Source organism: Hemicordylus capensis, chromosome 6 (assembly GCF_027244095.1).
Source record: "Hemicordylus capensis ecotype Gifberg chromosome 6, rHemCap1.1.pri, whole genome shotgun sequence".
NCBI lineage: Eukaryota > Metazoa > Chordata > Lepidosauria > Squamata > Cordylidae > Hemicordylus > Hemicordylus capensis.
In genome coordinates, this window is record NC_069662.1 from 167,084,619 (window position 1) to 167,109,959 (window position 25,341).

The following is a 25,341-nucleotide window of genomic DNA, read 5'->3' on the forward strand; positions in this document are numbered from 1 at the left end:
CAGCAGAATTATATAGCAGCAATAGCACAGCATATTATACTCGGTGCTGAGAAAAGCAAAACACAAAATAAAAACTTTCTTCCTCCTCTCCTGGTATATCCTATTCAAGAGAGGCACACTATAAGGGCTCTTTCTGCCTCTCAGTCACTTTGAATACATTTTAAAATTCCCTCCTTTAGTGTTCCCTCCTCCTCCCTCCCCCCAGCCAATGGGGGCACAGTTACCTATGACAACACTTGATTTGTATGATAACAAGCCAACCCAGAAACAAGGAGATCACAAGCCAATTGGAAGCCAGTGCCAGAAAACCTATCAGCAAGGGCAAAACAGGCCTACACGAAACATAGCTGAGAGAACTTCTACCAAGTCCCAAAGGACCATGAAAGAAATACCATAACAGAAAGAATGTTGTAATAATGTAAGTGAAGGGAGGCCTTAGGACTGGCATTGGGATGACCCACAAGGCCACATACTTTGGTTCCCAGATGCTGCTGGACTATAATTCCCATTTGCTCCAGCCACAGTGGCCTTTGGGGTTTTTTGGAGTTGTAGTCCAACAGCACCTGGGAACTCAAGGCTGGGAACCAAGCCTTAGCATTGAAATATTTGCCATATAATCCTACCCAGTTCTCTCTCTCACTCTGTACATTTCCCATATGCAGCCCTTGGCTCTGGTTTTGAGAGAGGGAGAGCCCAAAAAAGAGGTTTTTGGAAAAGAAAAAGAAAGAAAATCTGTCCCCACAAGGCTGCGGTTTGCTTGCTTGCTTTTAAATTTAGCTTCCAGATGAAAGGTGTCCAGAAGGAACAGGAAACCCCAAAAGGTTTTCTTTGAGACATACGCAAACATGACGTTTCAACAACGGTGGCTGAGTCGATGCCACCCCAAAGCCAGCCCTGGAAGGGGATGAAGAGAAATTGCCAGCCATGAGGAATCAAGTCCTGCTTTAAAAAAGAAAAAGAAAAAACTCTTTTATGAATTAGCAGCTTGTGTTTGACCATGGTTTGGAAAAGAAGAGGGGACATTTTGCGGAGAAGAGAGAGAGAGAGAGAATTCACAAAAGCCTGTTATTAGCAGCAAGCATTTGGCCTTCCCTCCTGGCTATTCTAGGCACAGTTAGCTTGCTTTCTTCTAGCTTGGAGTCCCCCCCCCCCGCAAAAAACCCAAAACCACCACTCTTATTTGCTGCAAATAGGAATGCACTTCTTTACTCTTATTCTCACACCAAGAATAAGCACCTAAACACCACTCCACACATGCACATGTGCAAGCACACTACAGAAGGCTCTACTCTAACTGCTGTAGCCATTTCCTCCCCAATGACCCATCCTTCTCTGATCTAAATGTATAGATGATGCCCCAATCAGACTCAAACAGCTTCCTCCCTGCCCGCTTCGCCCCCCCACCACTAAAATAGCTCTGTTTATTCCAAAACCAGTTCTGAGACATTGCACCCCAATAATATCATTGGGAGCTCTCGGAGCTCTCTCCCAGCCCCCTCAGTGAACCTCAACAAAATCTCACCTTCCCATCTGCCATCTTGTCAGACTGCTCCAGTGGAAGAGCATCTGCTTTGCATGCAGAAGGTCCCAGTCTTTGGCAGCATCCCCAGGCAGCACTGGGAAATTCTCGTCTGAAACTCTGAAGAGCTGCTGCCAGTCAGTGTAGACAATCTTGAACTGGATGGACCAAGGGTTTGGCTTGCTATAAGGCAGCTTTTTAGGTAACCTCTGGCTTGCTCCTCTGCTACTGAGGTGGAGGAAAGTAGGGAGATCTTTCTCCCACCGCTGGTGTCTGGCATGTTGCTTCGGTTCTAAGTAGCGGGAGTCTGGAAGGATTTAAGTCCTTCTCTGGCTCGGATTAACTTCCAAGTACAGAATAAATTTTCTGGACACAATACTCACTTCTATAAGGCAAGCATTACAAGCCACCAGTTCTCATTTCTGAGCCAGGAGCTTCAACATTGAGCAACATCACTATACCAGATAAAACATACTTTCCTTAGATTGTAAGCCCATTCACACATTATATTCAACACTCCTACAACGAGTGTACAGTGTACACTAGTACAAATCTGTACTCAGGTACAGACATGGACATGTTATGCTGAACGCAGGTATAGAAGTATGCTCCCTCTCTGTACCATGCATTTGACGGGCCTGTGTCCAGGTTCACTTTTAAAATGAACACAGGTACAGTCATTCACACAAACATGTGTATAGACATCTGGGATTCAAACATTTGGGCTTGAATTATTACTTGCAATGTCCAGAAAGGGCTGAGAGAGAGTCCTGCCTGCAAACTTGGAGAAGCCGCTGCCAGTCTGGGTAAACGATACTGAGCTAGATGGACCAAGGGTCTGACTCAGTATATGGCAGCTTCCTATGTTCATCATTCCAAAGGGCCATAGGAATGGCTGTTGGCCATTTGGAAATTCAATGCATTCAATGGTCATTTGGAAGGAACTAGGGCTTTTCAGTGGGCATTCCTTGTCATCCATTTTAGTACATTCCCTAGACTAGAGTATCTGCTTTGCATGCAGAAGGTTCCACGTTCCCACCCTGGCATCTCCAAGAGAGGGCTGGTAGAGGCTTCTGCCTGTAACCTTGAAGACGCCATGGCCAGTCTGTGTAAACAGTCCTGAGCTCATTGGACCAATGACTTAGATATCCTCAGTATCCCAGAGACGTTTTAGGAGTAAGCTTGCAAAATAATCTGGATATATTGCATCACAAGAGAAGATTTTGAAGTTCCTTATGAGGAGGATTTATTCCATGACTTCCAAAAACAATTCCAATATGGTTCTGGAGTCACAGTGAAACTATAGTTGATGTTCATGAGAAGCAGCAGCATCTGGTGGGCCACTGTGTGAAACAGGACGCTGGGCTAGGTAGGCCTTGGGCCTGATCCAGCAGGGCTGTTCTTATGTTCTTATGTAATACAAACTTATAAATGGACACTGGATAAAGTAGTCCAAAACAGTTTATCACTGGGTTGCTGTCGTTTTGGCATATATTGTGGACTATATAAAGGTAAAGTGTGCTGACAAGTCGATCTCGACTCCTGGGACCCAGACAGCGCTGTGGTTTTCTTTGGTAGAATACAGGAGGCGTTTACCATTGCCTCCTCCTGTGCAGTATGAGATGATGACTTTCAGCATCTTCCTGGATCGCTGCTGCCCGATATAGGTGTTTCCCATAGTCTGGGAAACATACCAGCGGGGATTCGAACCAGCAACCTTCTGCTTGTTAGTCAAACATTTCCCCACTGGACTATTTAGTTCTTTTTTAATTGGGTGTTATTTAGTGTATCTCCATGTTTTTGCTTCATATGATCAATTACTATAATTATTTCTATATGATCCTATGATTTATTGCACCAACTCGAACGGTTGGCCCATCTAGCTCAGTACTGTCTACTCTGACAGTAGTTGCAGACAGGGTTTCTTTTCCAGACCGACCTGGAGCTGCTGCCAGGGATTGAAACTAGGACCTTCTGCCTGTCCAGCAGGTGCTCTACTCCTGAGCTATGGCTCCTTCCCTGCTCTCCTGCACCTATTTCCTGCTCTGGGCTTGGTGCACAGGTCATGCAGGTTAATCTGCGCTGAAGAGGGTGATATGCAAAGCATGGCCAAATGAAAGTGCCTCGACTCCTTCCTTCTCTACATTACTGCAGCCCACCGATTCCATCATTTTAAATCTGGCGTGGCACTTTAGATTTGCCAAGGAGGCTGTCTACAAAATCACCTCCGTTATTACAAACTAGTAGGTTGCCCTTGTTTCCACATCTGCAGTTGAGTCTTAGTTGCTGCAGGAGCAGCTGTTTTATGGCAGGAGTTGTTCTACGCTCTCTGTGCTGATCAGATGCCAGTCGAAAATTTTCCTATAATGTGTCTTTCCACACAGATCACTCCCAAATTCTGCTTAAAGCCAAGTTTAAGACACATAAACTTCTGCTCAAGCATCCTGGAAATGGCAAAGGGTACCCAAATTCCCCAAAGACTAGCAAACATTGCTCGGGGAGATGGGTTCACACAAGTCTTATACAGATCCAGAATTTTGGATCATCTTCTCCCCCCCAAAAAAAATTACTTTGGGTTGCTCTACCGTGTTTCCTTCCAAGCTACTGGTTGTCCTTCCCGTAATGGAGTGACCACAACTGCACACCGTATCCAGCTGCGGTCTCTGCTGCCTCACTGGAGATGATTTATATTCCGCACTCTAGATAAACACCTCGGGTCCTTGTTTGCGTTTTCCTTCCCTGCCAAAATGGCTCCGCAGATGGTTTTCGTGTGTTCTTCACATGGAGGCAGAAGCCTATGCAGAAGGGAGAGAGGTGGAAGGAGAACCAAGCAGCCAAGAAATGTGGAAAATCCCACATTTGATTGTCATTATGCAATCAGCAGCATTTTGCAAATTCAGATTTTAACACTTGTAAAATGAGAACATGAAAACTTTCCTGAATCAGGCCAAAGATCCACTGAGTTGAGCATCCCATTCCCAACAGTAGCCCGCCAGACGCTTCTGGGAAGCTTCCAAGGGGATGAAGGCTCCAGCCCTTTCCCCGTTATGTGCCCCCCAGCAACTGGTACTCAGAGAGAGACAGCCTCTGAATTTGGCAGTTCCATGCAGCTATTCTGACTAGAAGCCATCAATAGACCTCTCCTCCTTGAATTTGTCTAAACCCCTTTTAAGCCATCTACCCCAGATGATAACGTTTGTATAACAGCATTATGATGATAGGAGGTTTTATTTTCAGTCCCTTTCCTAATAACCTGTAGCACAGAATTTCACTGTAGTTGCAAGCATTGGTGTTTCCCATGAGCTTTCTGCCCTACCCAAGAACTTTGTTCTGAGTAGCCTCAACTAGTTTTGAACCCACCAGCCTACCTCAGGGGTTCCTGGCCTTGGGTCCTCATCACCTGGCCTTGAGTCCTCACTCCCTTCATCCACAGCCACCATATCCTTCAGTTGACCTGAGTTTGAGGAGCCCTGCTCTGGCAAGTGGCTGACATCCTCTGCAACATACCATCTGCCTTTTGAAGAAACACGTGTGTAGCTGTGAAAGAGCCCTTCTCATGCAAGATGCAAAAACTGCGCAAACACAGTCACACAATTGACATTGCGCAACTGCATTTATGCAATCCATGCGTCTTTCACAAGAGTGTTTCTTGCACAAATGCATGCAAGTTCCCTTAAAAGGCAGATGGAACCTTGCATGTTCTGTCAGTCATTCACTCTGGATCCAACCCCTCAGTAAGCCGAGCCATTCTCACGGACAGATCCCCATGCACATAGAGATCATCCATTCTACACAGGCATGGAGGGCTTGGATGGTAGGAGAAAAGCTGTCCTTGTACATTCACTGACTCTTCACAGCCTTGGGGAACTAAGCATCTGAAAAAGCAAACACCAGCCCATAGCAGTGGTCAAGAATGGCAGCGTCTTCCATCCCAGCCTCCCCTTGCCTCCAGCATCCAAAGTGGGAAGAAGATGTGGGCGTCTGCCAAGCCAACTGTACCCTGTGGAGAGCAGGCATGGCAGCCCAGTGCTGACTGAAGGGCTCTTTGTCGCCTTTCTGCAAACCTTGCCCCATTGACGCTTCCCATCAGGGTCTCACAGGGCATTCTCCTGCCTCATTTCCAGCCAACTGGGGGTGGTGGGTGGGAGCCAAACAAAGTTGTTGTTTTTCCCAGCAGAGGAAGTTTTCTTTGAGTGAGGAATCCGATTAGCATATGAACCTCAAACCAAACTCCCCAGATCCCTTGCGTGAAACAAAGACCTAAATGTCAGGCTGACGTTGCTGCCCCTCTAGTTGCAATTGGAGTTGACCTCATTGATCCAAGGAGATGTGGCGAAATCAGCGGATTTTCTCAAGGACGGCTGTTGCTCACCCTTAAGTAGCTGCCATGTTTTTGCTGCAGGGAGATTTGGAGATGGATTTGGATGTTCCCATCCAGACAAAATATTCCAGGGAATTTTGAAGGACATTCAAAGGAGCTTTCATCAGACGAGGGAAATTTCCTCAGTGTCCTTCATATCTCTGCTTCCATCATAGCCTTGCTTTTCTCTTGCAGATGGATTCTGCGCGCCCGAGTGGGATAACCTCATCTGTTGGCCGGAAGGAGCCCCAGGCACAGTGGTGGCCATGCCCTGCCCAGATTACATCTACGACTTCAACCATAAAGGTGAGTCCCTTGGGGCACTTTTCATGCGGTTGAATAAAGTGAGCTTGCATGGAGAGGATGTGGGGACGAGGACAGTGCAAACCTGGGCTTTGGGCCATGGTGCGCTCCCCTCACTTCTGGGTTGCTTCTCAGGCTGGTCATAGCAGCCTGTGTCCAAAGGTGGGTCTTCATGTTTGGTGCTCTTGGCTGGCTTAGAAACCATTTCTTCCCGTTTCAAGGGCATGGCTGATCCACACTGACCTATTTCTGGAAAAACCTGTTGCTCTTTTCAGACACCTCTAAAAGGTGTTGAAAGAGGCCATTAAGACGGCACCCTATTCATACATGCTAGACCGATCTGTATTTTGAGGTCTGGAATGGTTTTTTAAACACATACATAGGGAGTTGCTTGATACTGAGTCAGACGGTTGGTCAATCCAGCTCAGTATGGTCTACAAAATTCAGGGCTGCTCAACTCCAGCCCTCCTACAGATTTTGGCCTACAACTCCCATAATCCCTGGCTATTGGCCACTGTGGCTGGGGATTATGGGAGTTGTAGTCCAAAAACAGCTGGGGGCCCTAGGTTGAGCAAGTCTGGTCTACACGGACTGGCAGCAGCTCACCGAGGCTTCAGGCAAGAGTCTTTCCCAGCCTCGCCTGCAGATGCCAGAGTTTGAACCTGGGACCTTCTGGATGCAGAGCAGACACTCTGCCACTGAACTACAGCCCAGCGGCTTGTTGGGTTTTGACAGGTGCTTATTATTTCCCCAGACGTTACAGTCTCAGAATGTGTTTGGCCAATCAGAGGCTCTCCGGCCACGGTTGGTCTACCACTCCCAGCATCCCCAGCTGCAATTATGCAGCCCAGCAGCACCTGGAGAACCTCAGGCAGGGCACCCCTGGCCTGAAGCATCCACAGTGTTGAGCTGTTTAGATCCAGTATTCGGCTGGGTCAGATGTGCCAAGTTCACGGTGCATAAGTAGAAAAGATGTGGCGCCATCCTCATTTCACCTGGCGGGAAAGGCTCCCTGAAAGCAGTCCAGTTTTGCAGCCTCCCTGGCCGCTTAGCAAAAGGCAACGTAGCCTGTTGTTGACTCCCCTTGCCTGAACTTTTCTTCCTCCCTGCAGGCCATGCCTATCGGCAGTGTGACATGAACGGGAGCTGGGTGTTGGTGTCCAGCCACAACCGCACGTGGGCCAATTACAGCGAGTGCACCAAGTTCCTCCCCAACGATACAAAGGAAGGGGTGAGCTGCATGCCTGACCACCATAGCAACCTAGTGCGCTGCCGCATACTGAGTCCAGCCCTCGGCTCATCTAGCTCAGTTCTGTCCACACTGACTGGCAACGGCTCGCCAAGGTTTCAGGCAGGAGTTTTGACCCAGCCCTGCCTGGAGCCGCTGCCAGGGGTTGAACCTGGGACCTTCTGCAGGCAAATGCTCTTCCACTGAGCTATGCCCCATCCTCTAAGGGGAAGATCTTACATTGCTCACTTATAGTCTCCCACCCAAATGCAAACCAAGGTGGTTTGCATCTGCTTGGCAAAGAGGGCAATTAATGCTTGCCAGGGATGTGTGAACCAGCTTCACCTTGCGCCGGTTCGCCATTGAACCGGCCCAGTCTGAGGGCTTGCCCTCGTTTGAACCGGCCTGGTCTGTGGGCTTGCCCAGGTTGGGCCAGCTTGAGCCTGGGCTGATCCGTGGCCAGTTAGGGACTGGTTTTGTTTTTTAATTGGTGGACTTACTGCTTCCCGGCCATGTAAATGGCGCATACACACATGTGGCAGCTTCCAAAACAGCCACCACAAGCTCAGAGAGGGCCAGAATGGATCAAAAATGGACTGAAACCATATAGGCCTGGAGGAGACTGTGAGGAGGCCAGCGGGAGAGGGCGAACTGCCAGACACACACACATCCAGCAGCACCCCCCCCCCTCAAGACCTCGGAGTCAATAAGTCCGCCATTTTTTAAAAAAACAAAACAAAACCATCCCTGGCACCCCCAAACTGGGCCTGAACCGGTTCGAATTTGAACCGACCTGGGCCCCTCGTTCGGGGTGCCAAAACCGAATATGCCTGTTTTGTTTTGAGCCCAGTTTGGACTCGAACCAAACTGGGAAAACCAGTTTTGGGCACATCCCTAATGCTTGCTACCACAAGACCAACTCTCCTCCCTTCAGTTCAGACCGGCTTTGTCCCAGAGCTCTGAAATGGACAGAAACACAGGAACACAGGAAGCTGCCTTCTATTGAGTCGATCCATCTCGCTCAGGATTGTCTACATGGACAGGCAGCAGTTTCTCCAAGATTGCATGCAAGAATCTCTCTCAGCCCTGTCTGGAGATGCCAGGGAGGGAACTTGGAACCTTCTACACGCAAGCATGCAGGGAACTTAAAACAATTTAGACAAGATTTATTAGATTTCTGTATGTATGTATATAGACAAAAACCAGCTTGGATGGAAACCCAGGCTGACATACCACGCAATGGGACATCCACCCAGTAACGTTGCATGCACATAAGTTATGCAAATGGTGCAAAGACAAAATGTGTACAAATAATATTACACCAGAGTAAGCCCATTGGAAACAGAAGGCTTGCTCTTGTATAACATCATCTGCACCAGTTTTGTATTTGTTCAATTTGTATAATTTACATGTGTTCGCCATTGCTGGACTGATGTGCCTTTGCAGAGTATGTCAGCCCTGGTTTCTTAATGTGCGCATGGACTGGGTTTGGAGTTTGATATCGTCCTGTCCTGTCCACAAGTGGGCGCCCATGAGGCATGATAGGGCTTCTGGAAGGCAGCAAGGCAGGCTGCTGTGTAGGACCGCAGACAGCTCCAAGTGAGCCACCTGCTCCAGCAAAGCTCAGCTGAGGCCTTCAGTGCGCTTGGCCCAAACCACTCCTGCAGGCTCTCACCTGGCGGGGTAGAATCAGCTGCTGTCTGCTGATTCAGGCCCTTGACCCATCTAGCTCAATATTGCCAACTCTGAGGGGCAGCAGTAGCCCCAGCACTAGCAGGGAGGTCTCTCCCCTGGCTGCTGCCTGAAATCCTTTTAAGCAGAGAGAGTGGGGATTGAACTTGGGACCCTCCGCTGCAAATCATGTGCTTTGTGATTTTGCGATGGACTCTGCTCATTCTGGCATGCATGAGCTTGTTTTGCAATTATGGGATGATCCCGCCTTTTTCACGGAGCAGAGCCCAGGGCAAAAGCTGGGCTTTGGGGCCACTGGGATACCTGTGGGAAGCCTTGGGTCACGACTCCACCTGGAAACAGCGCAGCCTCGCCGCCTCCTCGCCCACTGGCTGCCTCGCCTGTGGCTGTTGCCTCTCTGTTTACTCAGTTCCTGAATAGATTACCGTTGGCAAGCACACCATTCCAGCGGTGGATACGGCCAGGAAAACATTCCCAGGTTGTGGGGATTCTGATGTCATCGGGCTGAGGTTAGCATTCCAGAGGCGCGTTGCTCTCCAGCCCAGATTCAAAAAGCAAGGATGTCATTGAGAAGCAGGAATTGCTCACCTGACTGGAACTTGCAGGAGGACGAGAAGGAGGCTCTTGGGGAGAGAGGAGCCTGGGAAAGAGAACAGGCGGCTGAGTTGGGCTGGAGGGGGGGTAGATTTGCAGGGTGTTGACGACCAGAAGGGAGGTGGCGGATGAGAAGCATTGTGGCCCATGATGCAGGTTGTTTCATAGGAACACCAGAAGCTGCCACATACCGAGTCAGACCCTTGGTCCATCCAGCTCAGGATTGTCTACACAGACTGGCAGTGGCTTCTCCAAGGTTGCAGGCAGGAGTCATCCCTGTCTGAAGATGATGATGATGATGAGAAACTTTATTTGCTAGCCGCCCCACGCTGCCAGCGTGGTATAGTGGTTAGAGTGCTGGACTAGGACTGAGGAGACCCGATTTCAAATCCCCATTCAGCCACGATACTAGCTGGGTGACTCTGGGCCAGTCACTTCTCTCTCAGCCTAACCTACTTCACAGGGTTGTTGTGAAGAGAAACTTAAGTATGTAGCACACCGCTCTGGGCTCCTTGGAGGAAGAGCAGGATATAAAATGTAAATAATAATAATAAAAAATGCAAATAATAACAACACATAACACATTAAATCTCAGCTGCCCAGGAGGGAACTTGAGACCTTCTGCATGCAAGGATGCAGATGCTCCCCCCCCCGAGCAGCCCCCACCCCCTAAGGGGAATATCTTACAGCACTCATATGCTGTCTCCCATTCAAAAGCAAACCAAGACAGACCCTGCTTAGCAACGGGGACACTTCCTGCTTGCTGCCACCAGACCAGCTCTCCTCTGGCTCTTTGCCCCACTTCGCCCTGGCGCTAATGAGAGCTGCGCTGCCTGCAGGCTGCTCATTTGTCAGGTCAGGCTATGTGGGCGGGTGAATCCCTGACCAGCCCTCGCAGCCCTAACAGACAAATGGGCAGCCTGCAGGCAGCGCAGCTCTCATTCATGCCATGGCGGGATGAGAGAGAGAGGCACAAACGAAGCTGCCGGGAAGCAGAGGCCGCTGAGCCTCATCTCTGGCTCAGTTGGATGAGCCGCTACTGCTCCAGATCAGCACCCATCCTGCCGTTGCCTCTGGTCCGCCCAGGTTTTTCATGGGCTTTGGGTTTGTTACCAAACCCGGCAAAGACTGCTTGGAGGCCACAATGGGTCAAGAGAGATGTTTGCGCATACAAGGACCCCCATGCCTCCCTTGGACCCCCTCTGGAACCCCTTCAGCAGGTCTTGTCTGCTCCCCTCCGGATTGGTTCTCCGGGAGGGCTCCGATCCTTGCTTCTCATTGTGGGGTGTCAGAGGGACCCTTTCTGCCGCTGAGGAAATGGTCCCAAAGCTGCCTCTGCCGTCGGGATGGAGAAGAGAGCAATCCGTAGAGACAGAGGCTCCCGTGCGTCTAGAGACGGTTTGGATCCAAACTGCTAGAACAGGATCTGCACAGGTGTGCCCCCCAAAGCCCTCATCTGGGTGTTAGGCTCAATCCTGTGCAAGCCCCACTGAAATGGCCACAGCAGGACTTGCACAGGAGAACTTCCCATTGGCTTAGGGACATAGGAAGCTGCCATGTGCAGAGTCTATCTAGCTCAGTATTGTCTTCACAGACTGGCAGCGGCTTCTCCAGGGTTGCAGACAGGAGTCTCTCTCAGCCCTCTCTTGGAGATGCTTCCAGGGAGAGAACTTGAAACCTTCTACTCTTCCCAGAGCAGCTCCAACCCCTGAGGGGAATCTCTCCCAGTGCTCACATGTCTCCCATTCAAATGCAACCAGGGCAGACCCTGCTTAGCTAGGGGGACAAGTCATGCTTGCTACCACAAGACCAGCTCTCCTCTCGAAATGCAAAGGTCCTCAACCTTGAGTCCCCAGATGTTACTGGACTACAACTCCCATCTTCCCCAGCCAAAATGGCCTTCATTTAAGAGAAATAAAATCAGTTTCAATTCTCCAGCCATTCCCATAACACTTTTTCTTCCCTCCGCACCCCTCATGTTAGCTACAGGAAATCTTCTATCGCCTTTATGTGATTTATACCATTGGCTATTCCATCTCGTTGGGGTCCCTGACCATCGCCATCCTTATCCTGGGATACTTCAGGTAAGCCCTTGTTGGGTGTCCACATTCACATCCGGAATGCTTAACTTGGTTTAGCCTTCATTTTGCTTCCAAGTGTGTATACATGTGTTGAGTGTGTACATGGTATCTGAGCCCTCCTGACCTAGGAAATGAGAAGGAAGGGGAGCAGAGGGCTGATTGGTTGTGTTTTCTTGGGGGAGTAGAATGGAAGTGAAGTGAAGTGAAATGGGATGGAAGGATAAATCTCTCCAGCTTCTCCATAGAATCCCTGAAGAACAGTAGTTCAGTGCATTGTATTTTCTTCTTCTTCCGGACTGACATTGTTTTTTAAGTTGTTTGATCTATATTTATACTGTCAGCTGTCAAGGAGAGTTGGGGAAGGGGTCCTGCAAGAGTTCCCAACCTTGGGTGCCCAGATGTTGTTGGAGCATTGGGGCTGGGTATGATGGGAGTTGTAGACCAACAACATCTGGGAATCCAAGGTTGGGAACACCTGGGTTAATGGATGCTTTTATACAACTGGGGAAAAACTTAATACATGTTAAGTTTTAAAAAGAAAGAAAAGCTGTGATTATTGAAAGAGTGAGAGGATGAGGAGAAGGTTAGAGGAGAGACTCTGCAAGGGAAAGAAAACTAGAAGAGAGAATGAGCAGAAAAGAAAGTTGGGCATGGCCACAAGCAGTGGAGAGGCTGAACTTCGCATTATTATTATTATTATTATTATTATTATTATTATTATTATTATTATTATTATTATTTTACACAGTCAGACAGGTGTTATTGACTGGTTTGTTTTATCCAGACATCGAGTCCTTCCCAAAGACCTGGGATGGCTGAATTTTATCGTCAATACTGTTGGTTATTATAGATATCGTCGCAAAATATAGGCTGTTCCCAGTAAAACTGCTTTTTGTAATTGGCTGGTGGTGATTTCTGTGGCCCCTATGGGGTTGAGGTGTTCTTCAAGGTCTTTTGGAACTGCACCCAGGGCACCAATTACCACTGGGATTACTTTGGTCTTTTTCTGCCACAGCCTTTCAATTTCAATTTGTAGATCTTTGTATTTGGTGATTTTTTTTCCATTTCTTTTTCTTCTATTCTGCTATCCCCTGGTATTGCTATGTCGATTATTTTGACTTGTTTTTCTTTCTTCTCGACTACAGTTATATCTGGTGTATTGTGTGGCAGATGTTTAATAATAATAATAATAATAATAATAATAATAATAATAATAATAATAATAATTCAATTTCTATACCGCCCTTCCAAAAATGGCTCAGGGTGGTTTACACCGAGAAATATTAAATAAATAAGATGGCATCATGCTGATGCCAGATTTTAATGGAGGTTGTGTTAGATTTAAATGGGTTAGAAATGCATGAGTTAAATGTTAGATTTAATTTTTACAATTGTATCCCACCAACCTGAGGCAGTACAGAACAGATGAGGTTCCCATGTAGTCTTCCATCCAGACCCAACTCTCCTGAGCTTCAGGACAGTGCATGCTCCATGCACCTTCAGACCACAGTCCTTGCCTGATGGGCCACCCCATTTCATAAATGGTTGAACATTTATGGTGCCCTATACAGGTGATGTCCAGTGGAGCAGAGACAAATTGAAAGGAGAGAGGGATGGATCGCAAACCAAATTCTTGCCAACATCTCCATTGTCATCCAGCTTGTTCAATTTTCCCTGCCATTCTCAGTTATGGGTGCTGTTGGATGAACAGGTGTCCAAATGACTCTGTTGGGAATGATGATGATGTTGATGATGATAAACACTTATACACCACACTTCAACCATAGTCTTCTTCTCAAAGCGGTTTACAGAGAAAAGTAAATAATACATACATAAGATGGCTCCCTGTCCCCAAAGGGCTCACAACCTAAAAAGAAACACATAGCAGATACCAGCAACAGCCACTGGAGGGATGCTGTGCTGGGGTTGGGTAGGGCCAGTTGCTCCAAGAGAATCACCACTTTAAAAGGTTTCTCTTTGCTCAATGAGCAGGGGAATGATTAGTGATGGGAAATTGTCCCCGAGTGGCACAGCTTGACTAACAAGCAGAAGGTTGCCGGTTCGAATCCCCGCTGGTATGTTTCCCAAACTATGGGAAACCCCTATATCGGGCAGCAGCGATAGAGGAAGGTGCTGAAAGGCATCATCTCATATTGCGCGGAAGGAGGCAATGGTCAACCCCTCCTGTATTCTACCAAAGAAAACCACAAGGCTCTGTGGGTGCCAGGAGTCGAGATCGACTTGACGGCACACCTGACCTTTCAGAGGATGTAGCCATGGCTCTTTTCCAGCCTGTGCATTTTTGACTCAGCCCTCAAGCCCCCCTCCTCTGTTTTCCTGCCCCAGGCGCTTGCACTGCACACGGAACTACATCCACATGCACCTGTTTGTCTCCTACATGCTCCGAGCTATCAGCATCTTTGTGAAGGACGCGATCCTGTACTCTGGTTCGGCCCTGGAAGAGACAGAGCGGATCTCGGAGGAAGACTTCCGGTCCATCACCGAAGTGCCTCAGGCAGACAAGTCAGAGTTTGTGAGTCTTTCTCATGCACCAGTTCCTCCAAAAAAAAAAAAAAACCACTTTCCAAACTCAGCCATGGGAAATGTAATGATTTTGCATGAGTACAATGTGAAGAAGCCATGGTGGCATGCCACAGAAACACAAAGGAAATACAACTACAGTAAGTGCTATAAGATAATACCGCCCCCCCCCCAAAAAAAACCCCTCCCAAGCAGAATGATTAGGAAAAGAGTTTTAATACACACAATAGAAACATAATTATATAAAAGCCAATACAAGCTGTCCGTTGGTGTGATATACCATAGAGAATAATAGTGAACAATGAAAGATAATATAAACCAAACCAGCATGTAGCGTTAATAACTTCACATTTTGTTAATCTTCCTCGTGAGTCCTATAATCAATGATATAAACAATGGAAGAAGAAATATTACGTCAATTGGCAGCTTGCATTCGCTTTTAGATAGCAAATGGTTTTTCTCCCCCGATTCATTGTATTAAAGTTGTTTTTCTAATCATTTTACTTAAAGGTTTGTGGGGATGCATTTTTACAGCACTTATTGCAGTTGTATTTTGCGATACAGATACGACGGATATTTGCATTCCACTTTTCAACAGAAGTTTCCAAAGCAGTATTCATAGATATAAACAAACAAACAAATAAATAAATCAAATGGCTCCCTGTCCCCAAAGACACCAGCTACAGCCTTTGGAGGGATGCTGTGCTGGGGATGGATAGGGCCAGTTGCTCTCCCTCTGCTAAATAAAGAGAATCACCCCTTTTAAAAGGTGCCTCTATGCTCAGTTAGCAGGGGTACGTCTGCTGTACTTCTGATAGGTGCTATCCTGGCTTGTTTACATGATATTGTCTTGTTCGACAATGCTAAAACATCAGTACTGTTTTAGATAGCCTTCTGCTATCCTATAGTTCTCCCTGACCATGTTTGCTTTGTTTTTTGTTTTGTTTTTTGCTGGTCAAACGACTGTAACAATAAAGATGAATATAGTTCTCCCTACCTCCACTTTTGGCAGCCCCCATTTTGTACTCAGGGTTCATTTGCACTTGTACATAAAAACGTCAGAAGAGCCCTGCTACATCAGACCAAAGATCCATCCAGCCTATATCCTGTTTCTGGCAGCAGATAGCCTGGTGCTCCATGGGAAGCCTTTCTCACTGTTGCTGCCCAAGCAACTAGTATTCCCTGGTATACTGCCTCTGGATATGGAGGCTCTATATCCTCCATAGCATGTATCACTCTGTGACCCGCAGCAAATACAATGTGAACTGTCTCCAGTGAAGGGTATTTTGTCGAGGTGATGTTGAGAGATATACAAGCCCAGAAGTCTGATGCAGCAGAGCATTTGTGGCGTTCTCATGTCCTTAAGTCAGAGGAGAGGGCTACTCTCCCATGTGGCAGGGTTCCTTCAGGTCCTAGTGCCCGCCCACATCTCACCCTGCCATTGCCCAAGCTCTGAAATGCTATCCTAGAAGGATGACTTCAGTGCTTTGGCTCCAGAGTGTCTAGGTAAAAATGCAAAAGGAACTCATCAATGCTGCGTCCTCTAATGAAAGAAATCTTATTGCATTAGATTTCACTGCTCTTTTATCATGCACAATCCCTTTAGCCGTGGTGATAAATGTTTTGAAAATGTCAAAAAGCACATTTCAGGAGGCATTAAAGAACTTGGCGGTGTCATTTGCTGTCCCCACTGCCCCTCTAGAATTTAGCCGAGGTTTGGAATCTTTCCTCCTGAATAGCTGGAGTTCAAGCATCCTTTCCTTAGGAGCAAGTTACAGAGATAAATTTCTAAACCATATTTTAAAGTCAGAACCGTCACACAGGGAAACGTATGAAGGGCAGGAGAGCTGGTCTTGTGGTGGCAAACAGGAATTGTCCCCTTTGCTAAGAAGGCTCCACCCTGGTTTGCACTTGAATGGGAGACTACATGTGTGGGCACTGTAAGATATTCCCCTGAGGGGATGGGGAAGAGCATCTGCATGTTTGCATGAAGAAGGGTCCAAGCTCCCTCCCTGGCAGCATCTCCAGATAGAGCTGGGAGAGGCTCTGGCCCGTAAACCTGGAGAAGCTGCTGCCAGTCTGTGTAGACAATGCTGAGCTCGATGGGCCAGGGGTCTGAAGTGGGATGGTCTTACTCCTGTGAATCTGCTGCAGATAGTATGGTGGTGGCTCTGCTTATTTTAAAGGAACAGTTTATCTGCATGGATACAGAAACACCCAGGAGCTTCCAAAAGAGCAAAGTGTTTTGTAGTCACCAAGTTGGAAGAGACTAGATTATCTGCAGAGATCCAACAAGCAAGGGGCTTGAAAGCCCCCACCAGGAATGACGGTGGGCCTGGATCGGAACGATAGACTGAAGACCGGAGAAGGGTTTTGTGTTTGATTATTTTGGAGCTAGCCTGACAGTTCTCCAGTGAGAACTTTCAGCTGAAATTTGGAACTATTTGGAGAGGCAAACCTCCCTACTGCCTTTTGCATTTCTGCACTTCTACTTGTATTTCAAGGGGCAGGTGGCAATGGCTTTAGGACTTCTCTCAGTGGCTGCCACCTGGTAGCCGCCATTTTTCCCCCAGAAGCCCCCTCTGTGCAATGCAGGATCATACCGAAGGAATCTCGGGGCGGGTAGTGGGGAGCTTTACTGCCAGAAGTACTGCCGGTTTTGTACGACCCCAATTCACCACCCACCCATCCCTTGAAAAATCAACTAACAACTCCCTTTATTTAAGAGAATGTCGTCTTCACTATGAGCCTCATTGCTCATTGAGATCATCTAGAGCAGAGTTTCTCAACCACCGGTCCGGGGACCGCTGCCGGTCCCCGAAGGGTTGAGCGCCGGTCCCTGACTGGGAGTCAACCCCCCCCCCCAACAACTGCAATCAAGTCACTCACTTCCTCAATTTTGCACATGGTACGGAAGAGGAAGAGTATCACCTTCTTGTCCCTTGCCTCCACGTGCTGCTGTGATCTTCCTACAGCTATTTTATTGTATGCGGTGTGGAAGGTATGCCACCTGAAGGGCTGCCACTTGAAGGGCTGCTGGTTCTTGCATGCTCATTGTTTGCAGCCAAAGGTTGATTGATTGAAACCCAGCTGCCTATTGTGGTCGAGGCGCCTTGAGAGGGAACGCTGTTTCCCTCTTGCATCGGTGGGGTGTTGTGGTCCCTCTGCCCCCTGTAACCCCCTGGTCTGCACCGCCGGTGGAGGACGGCGGTCCCCTTTATGACCTCGCCGGGTGCGGGGGACAATCTCTGGCCGGGATCATGCCGCGGTGAGGGCTAAGCAGAGGAGGGAGGGAGGAGGGCCGCCTTGGCTCACCTTGCAGGTATGCGCGGGCAGCATGTGGGACCACGTGAGCTGCGTGGCCCCAAAGGCAGGCTGGTGTGATTGGCTCCCGCAGGGGAGTTGGGAGGGGGGCACAGAAGTGCACATTGTGAGAGAGGATGGGGAACACTTGCTACACTCTGGTGCGCAAGCACAGTGGCGGCAGCTCTTGGACCCAGGCGACCTTCCGAGTGCAGTCCGGTGCACCATTGCCTCACCCACCCTGAACAGTGCCTCGTCTCCCCAGCGAGGAAAATGAGGCATCTACCACTACAACGCCCCACACCCTCCGCCATCTCAGAATCACCCCCCTTTCTTTTAATGCCAGGTCTCCACCGCTCTTCTTCACATTTTCTTTCACCATTAAAAAAAACCCCATTCCCAGCACCTGCCATGTAACGAATTTAACGAGTTTTGGAGGAGCTGCACGGGTTTCATTAGGTCCACCTCACAAAGTGCACATCTAAGAGCAGGATCCAGATCAAGTCAGGTGATCATGACCAAGCAGCATTGACACAAATGAGAGATGACTAAATTAATTTCAGTGGGTGGTCGTGACTAACGTTGTCTGGATCCTGCCCTGCGACTACACAACTCCTGCTAAAACTCCACCTCCATCATGAGAGGGTTAAACTGTAGATTTCCGGCTCTACTGAGCTTGCCCTGCTCTCCTCTCCTCACCTCCTTTTTGCTTTGCTTGACATCCAGCCTGATGAAGCATTTGGGGGGATTCAAAAGCTTGCTTGTGTGTTGTTTTCATTGCCCCCATGTAGCTTTTGAATTTTCCTAATGGCCCAACATCCCCTCTCCATTGAGTAATCACAAGAACCTCCACTCCAGACATACTGGAGACAAATTTGTTCACCCAGGCTTTTAGATTCAGGGGTTCTCAACCTTGGGTACCCAGACGTTGGTGGACTTCTACTCCCATAATCCCCAGCCATAATGGCCAAATGCCATTGTGGTTGGGGGTTATGGGAGTTTAACTGAGGGACCCAAGGTTGAGAACCCCTAATATTCCATGTTTGCAAAAGATTCCAAATTTAATTATTTTAATGCTTATATTATTTTAATTGTAAACTGCCCAGAGATGCAAGTTTTGGGCAGTATAGAAGTCTGATAGATAGATAGATAGATAGATAGATAGATAGATAGATAGATAGATAGATAGATAGATAGATTTGAAACCCCTTTACTAACTGCCGGTCCAGGAAACTGCGCATGAAGAATGTAGCGGTCCTTGAAACTCTGCACGAAGAATTTAGCGGTCCTTGACTCCAAAAAGGTTGAGAAACACTGATCTAGAGAGGTTCATCTGCAGTTCCCACCAGTTTGTTTAGTGGCTACTCAGGGACAGCCCTTCTCTGTTGCTGCCTTGCGGCTTTGGAATGTGCTCCCTGCTGAAATAAGAGCTTCCCCATCCCTGACATTTAAAAAAAGACACATTTATTCACCTAAGTTTTTTTAAATAGGATTGTAGTTTTAAACTGTTTTAATTTCTGTTCTAATTTGTTTTTATTGTTCTAAACTTCCCAGAGACGTGAGTTTGGGGGAGTGTACAAATATACTAGATAGATAGATAGATAGATAGATAGATAGATAGATAGATAGATAGATAGATAGACACCCTAAATCTGAAAGGGTCTGTTTGGCACGGCTCTAGCTTTTCCCTAACCTAACAACCAGTTGCTGGACAGGAACTGGGAACGTTTGTCCTCATGAATGCACCTGATCTTCCTGCTGATTGTGAGGACAAATCAGAGGGAGAGGCCACCATTTTAAGCTCTGCATAAACTTCAAGGGTCTTCTGATTGGCCACTGTTGGAGGCAGAGGAGTGCTGTTCTGGATGGAGCTTTTCTCTGATCTAGTAGGGAAATTTTCGTGCTGCAAAAGCCATTCATGTGATGACGCAGCAATCAAGTGACACTTTTCAATCACTGTATTTCCAAAGTTGGGAAAATAATCCCCTTTGTTCTTGCTTCTTTCTACAATGTTGGAGTCACTAAGCCTCTGTTGATTTCTTTTGCTTTTCTTTCTCTGAGATGGCAAATCCAGATCACCTTGCAAATAACAATATATAGAGGTCTCCATGTTATACAGCCTTCCACATGTGCCAATGGCTATTCTGCCTTAACCACTAGATGGCGCTGCACTCACTGTAGTTATCGAATTCAATCAAGCTCTATCAACATATTTGTAATCACACCTGTGATCAGTCTAAGACCAGCATCCTGTTAGAATGGTTTCCTGGATATTAATTTCATGTTAGTTCCACTCCTTCCTGAGTTGTTGAGCAGAACACTTAGCCTGGGAATGAACCCACGGGGAAATTGACGAGCATCTTCGCAGTCTCACACTATTAATATGGATCTCAACATGTGTTTTTAATTAAGATCCATAACAGTATTTTACAATAATCTAAACTGCCATTAAATAGGGGACAGCATCATGCAAGACTGAATTATTGTAGGCTGCACTGGGGGGAATATGTCCCTTTAGGTCCTCTCCATTTTGTACCTTTCTTAAAATTAAGTCTCTGGCCCTCATGGTTATAGTTAGTGCAGTCTGTAGGTCTAGATTTCAGTCTGCCAGGTGCTACCTGGAAGTCACAGCCTATAAGCTCAAAGGCTCAAAAGTCTCAGGGTCATCTCCCCCCCCCCCTCCTGTGCTTTCTGGGTTTGGGTCATGAGAGGGAGTGAGATATCCAGACAGGGCTGGTCCTGGAGTACATAGGAACAACATAGGAAGATGTCATATACTGAGTCAGACCGTTGGTCCATCTAGCTCAATATTGTCTGCGAAGACTGGCAGCAGTTTCTCCAAGGTTGCAGGCAGGTGTCTCTCTCAGTCCTTTCTTGAAGATGCCAGGGAGGGAACTTGGGACCTTCTACACGCAGATGCTTCCCAGAGTGGCCCCATCCCCAGAGGGGAATATCTTACAGCACTCACACATGTAGTCTCCCATTCAAATGCAAAGCAGGGCAGACTCTGCTTAGCAAAGGGGATAATTCATGCTTGCTACCACAAGACTTGCTCTCCTCCTTGTTTGCTTTGTGTTGTAGTATTAAGAACAATGTTTCACTAAACTTTAAATGGAAAAAAGGGTCCCTTTACTTAAGCTTAACATTCAAAGAGGCTCACAGGAGATCATGGTCCATGTGTGGCTGTGTACTAGCCTTTAGAGGAGTTTCCTCTAGGCACTCAAGTTAGGGATGTGCATCCCTCCAAACCGGTCTGGATGGGCACGGGTGGGGGGGTTGTAGCTTTAAGGGTGGGGGGTAGTACATACCCCTCCCCCGCCGCTCTTCCCCCTCCGGCGCTGTAGTTTTTGTAAAAGTTTCTGGGGCGGCAGCATTCCTCCCTTCCGCCCCTGGCCCCGTCGTTAGCCCTCCAGAGCTCAAGTACGCTACACGCATGCGCCCATTCTGGCACACATGCAAACTTGCCACCACTTCGCGTGCGCTCCGTACACGTCACACGTCCTACCAATTTTTGGATGTCTGAACCAGTTCAAACTGGTTCGAAATGGTTCGAATTCAAACCGAACCAGAGGGAGGTTCGAGCAAAACCAAAACCGAACCACCCCCTCCTGGTTTGAACCTGGTTCAAATTCGAACCAGACCAGGCAAACCGGTTTTGTGCACATCCCTATAAATGGAGAGTTTTCACAATGGAGGGAAGTAAGAAGTGGGGTCCCCCAGGGATCTGTACTGGGACCGGTGATTTTAATTTATTCATAAATGATCTAGAAGCAGGGGTAAGTAGCGAGGTGGCCAAATTTGCATATGATACCAAACTCTTCTGGGTAGTGAAATCCAAAACGGATTGTAAGCAGCTCCAAAAGGATCTCTCCAAACTGGGGGAGTGGGCGACAAAATGGCAAATGCAGTTCAATGTTAGCAAGTGTAAAGTGATGCACATTGGGACGAAAAACCCCAACTTCAAGTATATGCTGATGGGATCCGAGCTGTCGGTGACTGACCAGGAGAGGGATCTTGGGATCGTGGTGGACAGCTCGTTGAGAGTGTTGACTCAATGTGCGGCAGCTGTGAAAAAGGCAAATTCAATGCTAGGGATCATTGGGAAGGGGATTAAAAATAAAACGGCTAACATTATAATGCCCTTATACAAAACTATGGTGTGACCACACTTGGAGTTCTGCGTACAAATCTGGTCACCACATCTTAAAAAGGACATTGTTGAACTGGAAAATGTGCAGAAGAGGGCAACCAAGATGATCAGGGGCCTAGAGCACCTTTCTTATGAGGCAAGACTACAACACCTGGGGCTTTTTAGCTTAGAAAAAAGGTTTATAAAATCATGCATGGTGTGGAGAAAGTGGAGAGAGAGAAATTATTTTCCCTCTCACACAACACTAGAACCAGGGGTCACTCCATGAAATTGATTGCCAGGAGGTCTAGGACCAATGAACGGAAGTACTTTTTCACACAACGTGTGATCCACTTGTGGAACTCTCTGCCACAGGACGCAGTGACAGCCATCAACCTGGATGGCTTTAAGAGGGATTTGGATAACTTCATGGAGGAGAGGTCCATCAATGGCTACTAGTCGGAGGGCTACAGGCCACCTCCAGTCTCAAAAGGCAGGATGGCTCTGAGAATCAGTTGCAGGGGAGTAATGGCAGGAGAGAGGGCACGCCCTCAACTCCTGCCTGTGGCTTCCAGCAGCATCTGGTGGGCCACTGTGAGAAACAGGATGCTGGACTAGATGGGCCTTGGGCCTGATCCAGCAGGGCTGTTCTTATGTTCTAGCTCAGTATTGTTTTCACAGACTGGCAGCAGCTTCTCCAAGGCTGCAGACAGGAATCTCTGTCAGCCCTATCTTGGAGATGCTGCCAGGGAGGGAACCTGGGACCTTGATGGTCTTCCCAGAGTGGTTTCATCCCCTGAGGGGAATCTCTTCCAGTGCTGGCGCTTCTAGTCTCCCATTCATATGCAACCAGGGCAGACCATGCTTAGCTAAGGGGACAAGTCATGCTTGCTGCCACAAGACCAGCTCTCCTCTGTTCTGCTGTCACTTCTGCTCTGGAACCCCAGGAGCAATGGGGAGGGGGTGCTAGCTGGAATCCCACCACGGGACACTGGGTCCCTGTTAATCCAGTACTCCCCAGAGCGAGCAGGTGGCTTCAGCTCCTCCAGTTCTGATGTGTCTGGGGGCATGGACCCAAACTAAACTGGTCTCCCCTGAGACAGTGTCTGAATCCCGGCAACCTTCCGCTGTCCCCGGCTGGGTGATGCTGCCAAACAGACTGCAGCAGCTCTTCCAGTAACCCCTTCTTCTTCTGTGACCTCCCTCAGGTGGGCTGCAAGGTAGCCGTGACTTTGTTCCTTTACTTCCTGGCCACCAACTACTACTGGATCCTGGTGGAAGGCCTCTACCTCCACAGCCTCATCTTCATGGCCTTCTTCTCCGAGAAGAAGTATCTTTGGGGATTCACGTTGTTCGGCTGGGGTGAGTCTTCCCTCTTACCAGTCCCTGCCTCATAACCTGCTGCAGGAGAGAGAAGGGGGGGAGGGAGAGGGGGGGTTTCAAGGTTTCTTTGAGTAGTGCTGCAGAGGTGAGAAAATGCACCACAAGCACGACATTTCAAAAAGTGTTTTCAGCTTTTACAATCAGAATTTTGATTTAAGAGTTTAATAAGGAAATCCAAAAGTGGAATTTGACATTAAAACCAGCTGTTTGGAGTTTTTAAAACTTATTTGTATGTACTTTGCTTTAATGGATGGATGGATGGATGGAGTCAATACCACCTTTACTAAATACTAAATGCTATTGTAAGGCAGCTGTGAGACACCGACATTTGATGACTGCTCCATGTGAACCTGTGAAGCTGCCCCACATTGAGTTGGGCCAGGGGGCCTTCTGGCCTGGAGGCATCGCTTCGGGCTGGCAGTGGCCCTGATGCATCTCGGGTGGCCTCTCCGTCCCCAAAGCTCATTTCCAGGCTTGAGTTGTTGTCGATCCGAGAGTCCGGATGCCTAGCCAGGCCACCCTTCCTAACCTGCCTGTATGAAAACAAACCAATATTGAAAGCATGCAAGAAGAATCCTGGACTCTCTTCTCGCCTACAAACTGACCCAGATGAGGATGTCCTCTTGAAGGTTCCTCCTGCTCAGAGAACTGCGCAGCTGTGCAGGGCTGGTGTCCGTGCAAGACGCCCTGGTGCAGCTGCTGAGGGCCCGGTGCCGCAGTGGTCCCACTGCTCATCCCTGGCCCGGCCCACTGGAGTGGACTGGGCTGAGCTAGTAACTGGGGGCTGCAGGCTAGACAGGCCCCCCTCTCCTTTCCCTGCAGGAGTCCATGGTCCGTGATGCTCCATGGGAAAACATGGCAGGTGGCAGATGCAAGCTAAGACCATTGTCACTGCCGCTGCTGCCCCCACCACCACCACCACCCAAGAATGAACAAAAGCTACATCTGCCACCATGGTAAGGGGAGGGGAGTGGGCTGTAGATCCCATCAAACTTAGAGCAAGTCCTGGGGCTGCAGAATTTCATGAACTGGACCTGTGGCAAACCGTAACACAGGTGTCCTAAGGCAAGCACAGGGAGGGCAGAGACCTGCCGTGGAGCAGGAGGGCAAACGCTCCCTTGATCTTGATCTGTGGGAGGAGATCTGGTCTTTCAGTAGCAAGCGTGAATTCTCCCCTTTGCTAAGCAAGGTCTGCCCTGGCTTGCATTTGAATGGGGGACATGTGTGAGCACTGTAAGATATCCCCTGAGGGGATGGGGCCACTCTGGGAAGAGCATTTGCATGCAGAAGGCCCCAAGATCTCTCCCTGGCAGCATCTCCAAGATAGGGGTGAGAGAGACTCCTGCCTGCAGCCTTGGAAAAGCCGCTGCCAGTCAGACCGTCTTAAGCTAGATGGACCAATGATCTGACTCAGTAGAAGGCAGCTTCCTATGTTCAGGATGGATACAAGACATGAAAGTGGTCCTCAGCACCTTGACACCCATGCTCCCTCTAACAGGGATTCTCAGCTGTTGTTGACTACAACTCCCAGCATCCCCAGCTGCAATAGCCTTTGCTTGGGGATTCTGGGAGTTGTAGTCAACAACAGCTGGGAATCCCTGTTAGAGGGAGCACTGCTTGACACCCATTTGTACTTCTTAGAATCCGTGGCAGGCTATGTAGCTCAGGTTCGGTCAGCGGTTCTCAACCTTGGGTCCCCCAATGTTGTTGATCTACAACTCCAATTATCCCCAGCCACAACAATCTCCAGCCATTGTGGCCTGGGATGATGGGAGTTGTAGTCCAATCACACCAGGGGACCCAAGGTTGGGAATCCCAATGCTGCCACTGTGCAGCAGCCAAGGACTCTGCCCCCTGATTCCTCGAGCTTTTCCGCATCATGGGACAGGACCATCTCTACACAGTGAGTTCATGGGGGAGTCTAATGTCCTTCCCTCCACCGTCCCTTTCCATCCTCTGACCTCGGCTGCCTCGCAGAGCTATTTAGGCAGGCATGACCTCAGAGGCAGGCAATTGCGAAAGCCTGCAATTTCCAGAGGATGCTGGGCTGGGCTGCAAACAGGATGTGGGGGCAGTGGGCAGGTTGCTAGCAAAAGTCTGCTTTCATGTGCAGGCATTTCACAAAAGGAGAGGAAGATCTCTGGAAATAGTGCTGGCTGGTCAAGATTTAAGAAAGATAGATGCATATCACTGTTCTAGAGGAGGCAA

General features: G+C 48.4%; 1 protein-coding gene across 2 annotated transcripts in view; it reads left to right on the forward strand.

Moving 5' to 3' along the window:
* Nucleotides 1-25,341, forward strand: part of PTH1R (parathyroid hormone 1 receptor) — a 143,985-nt gene that overhangs the window by 95,009 nt on the left and 23,635 nt on the right. Inside the window, exons 3-7 of one of the 2 annotated variants that reach the window (XM_053263471.1) lie at nucleotides 6,075-6,185; nucleotides 7,295-7,413; nucleotides 11,680-11,780; nucleotides 14,124-14,310; nucleotides 22,959-23,112. In XM_053263471.1, coding sequence (XP_053119446.1) covers nucleotides 6,075-6,185; nucleotides 7,295-7,413; nucleotides 11,680-11,780; nucleotides 14,124-14,310; nucleotides 22,959-23,112 — 672 coding nt within the window. The remainder of the gene's footprint in view (nucleotides 1-6,074; nucleotides 6,186-7,294; nucleotides 7,414-11,679; nucleotides 11,781-14,123; nucleotides 14,311-22,958; nucleotides 23,113-25,341) is intronic. The other variant, XM_053263472.1, reaches the window with a different exon arrangement.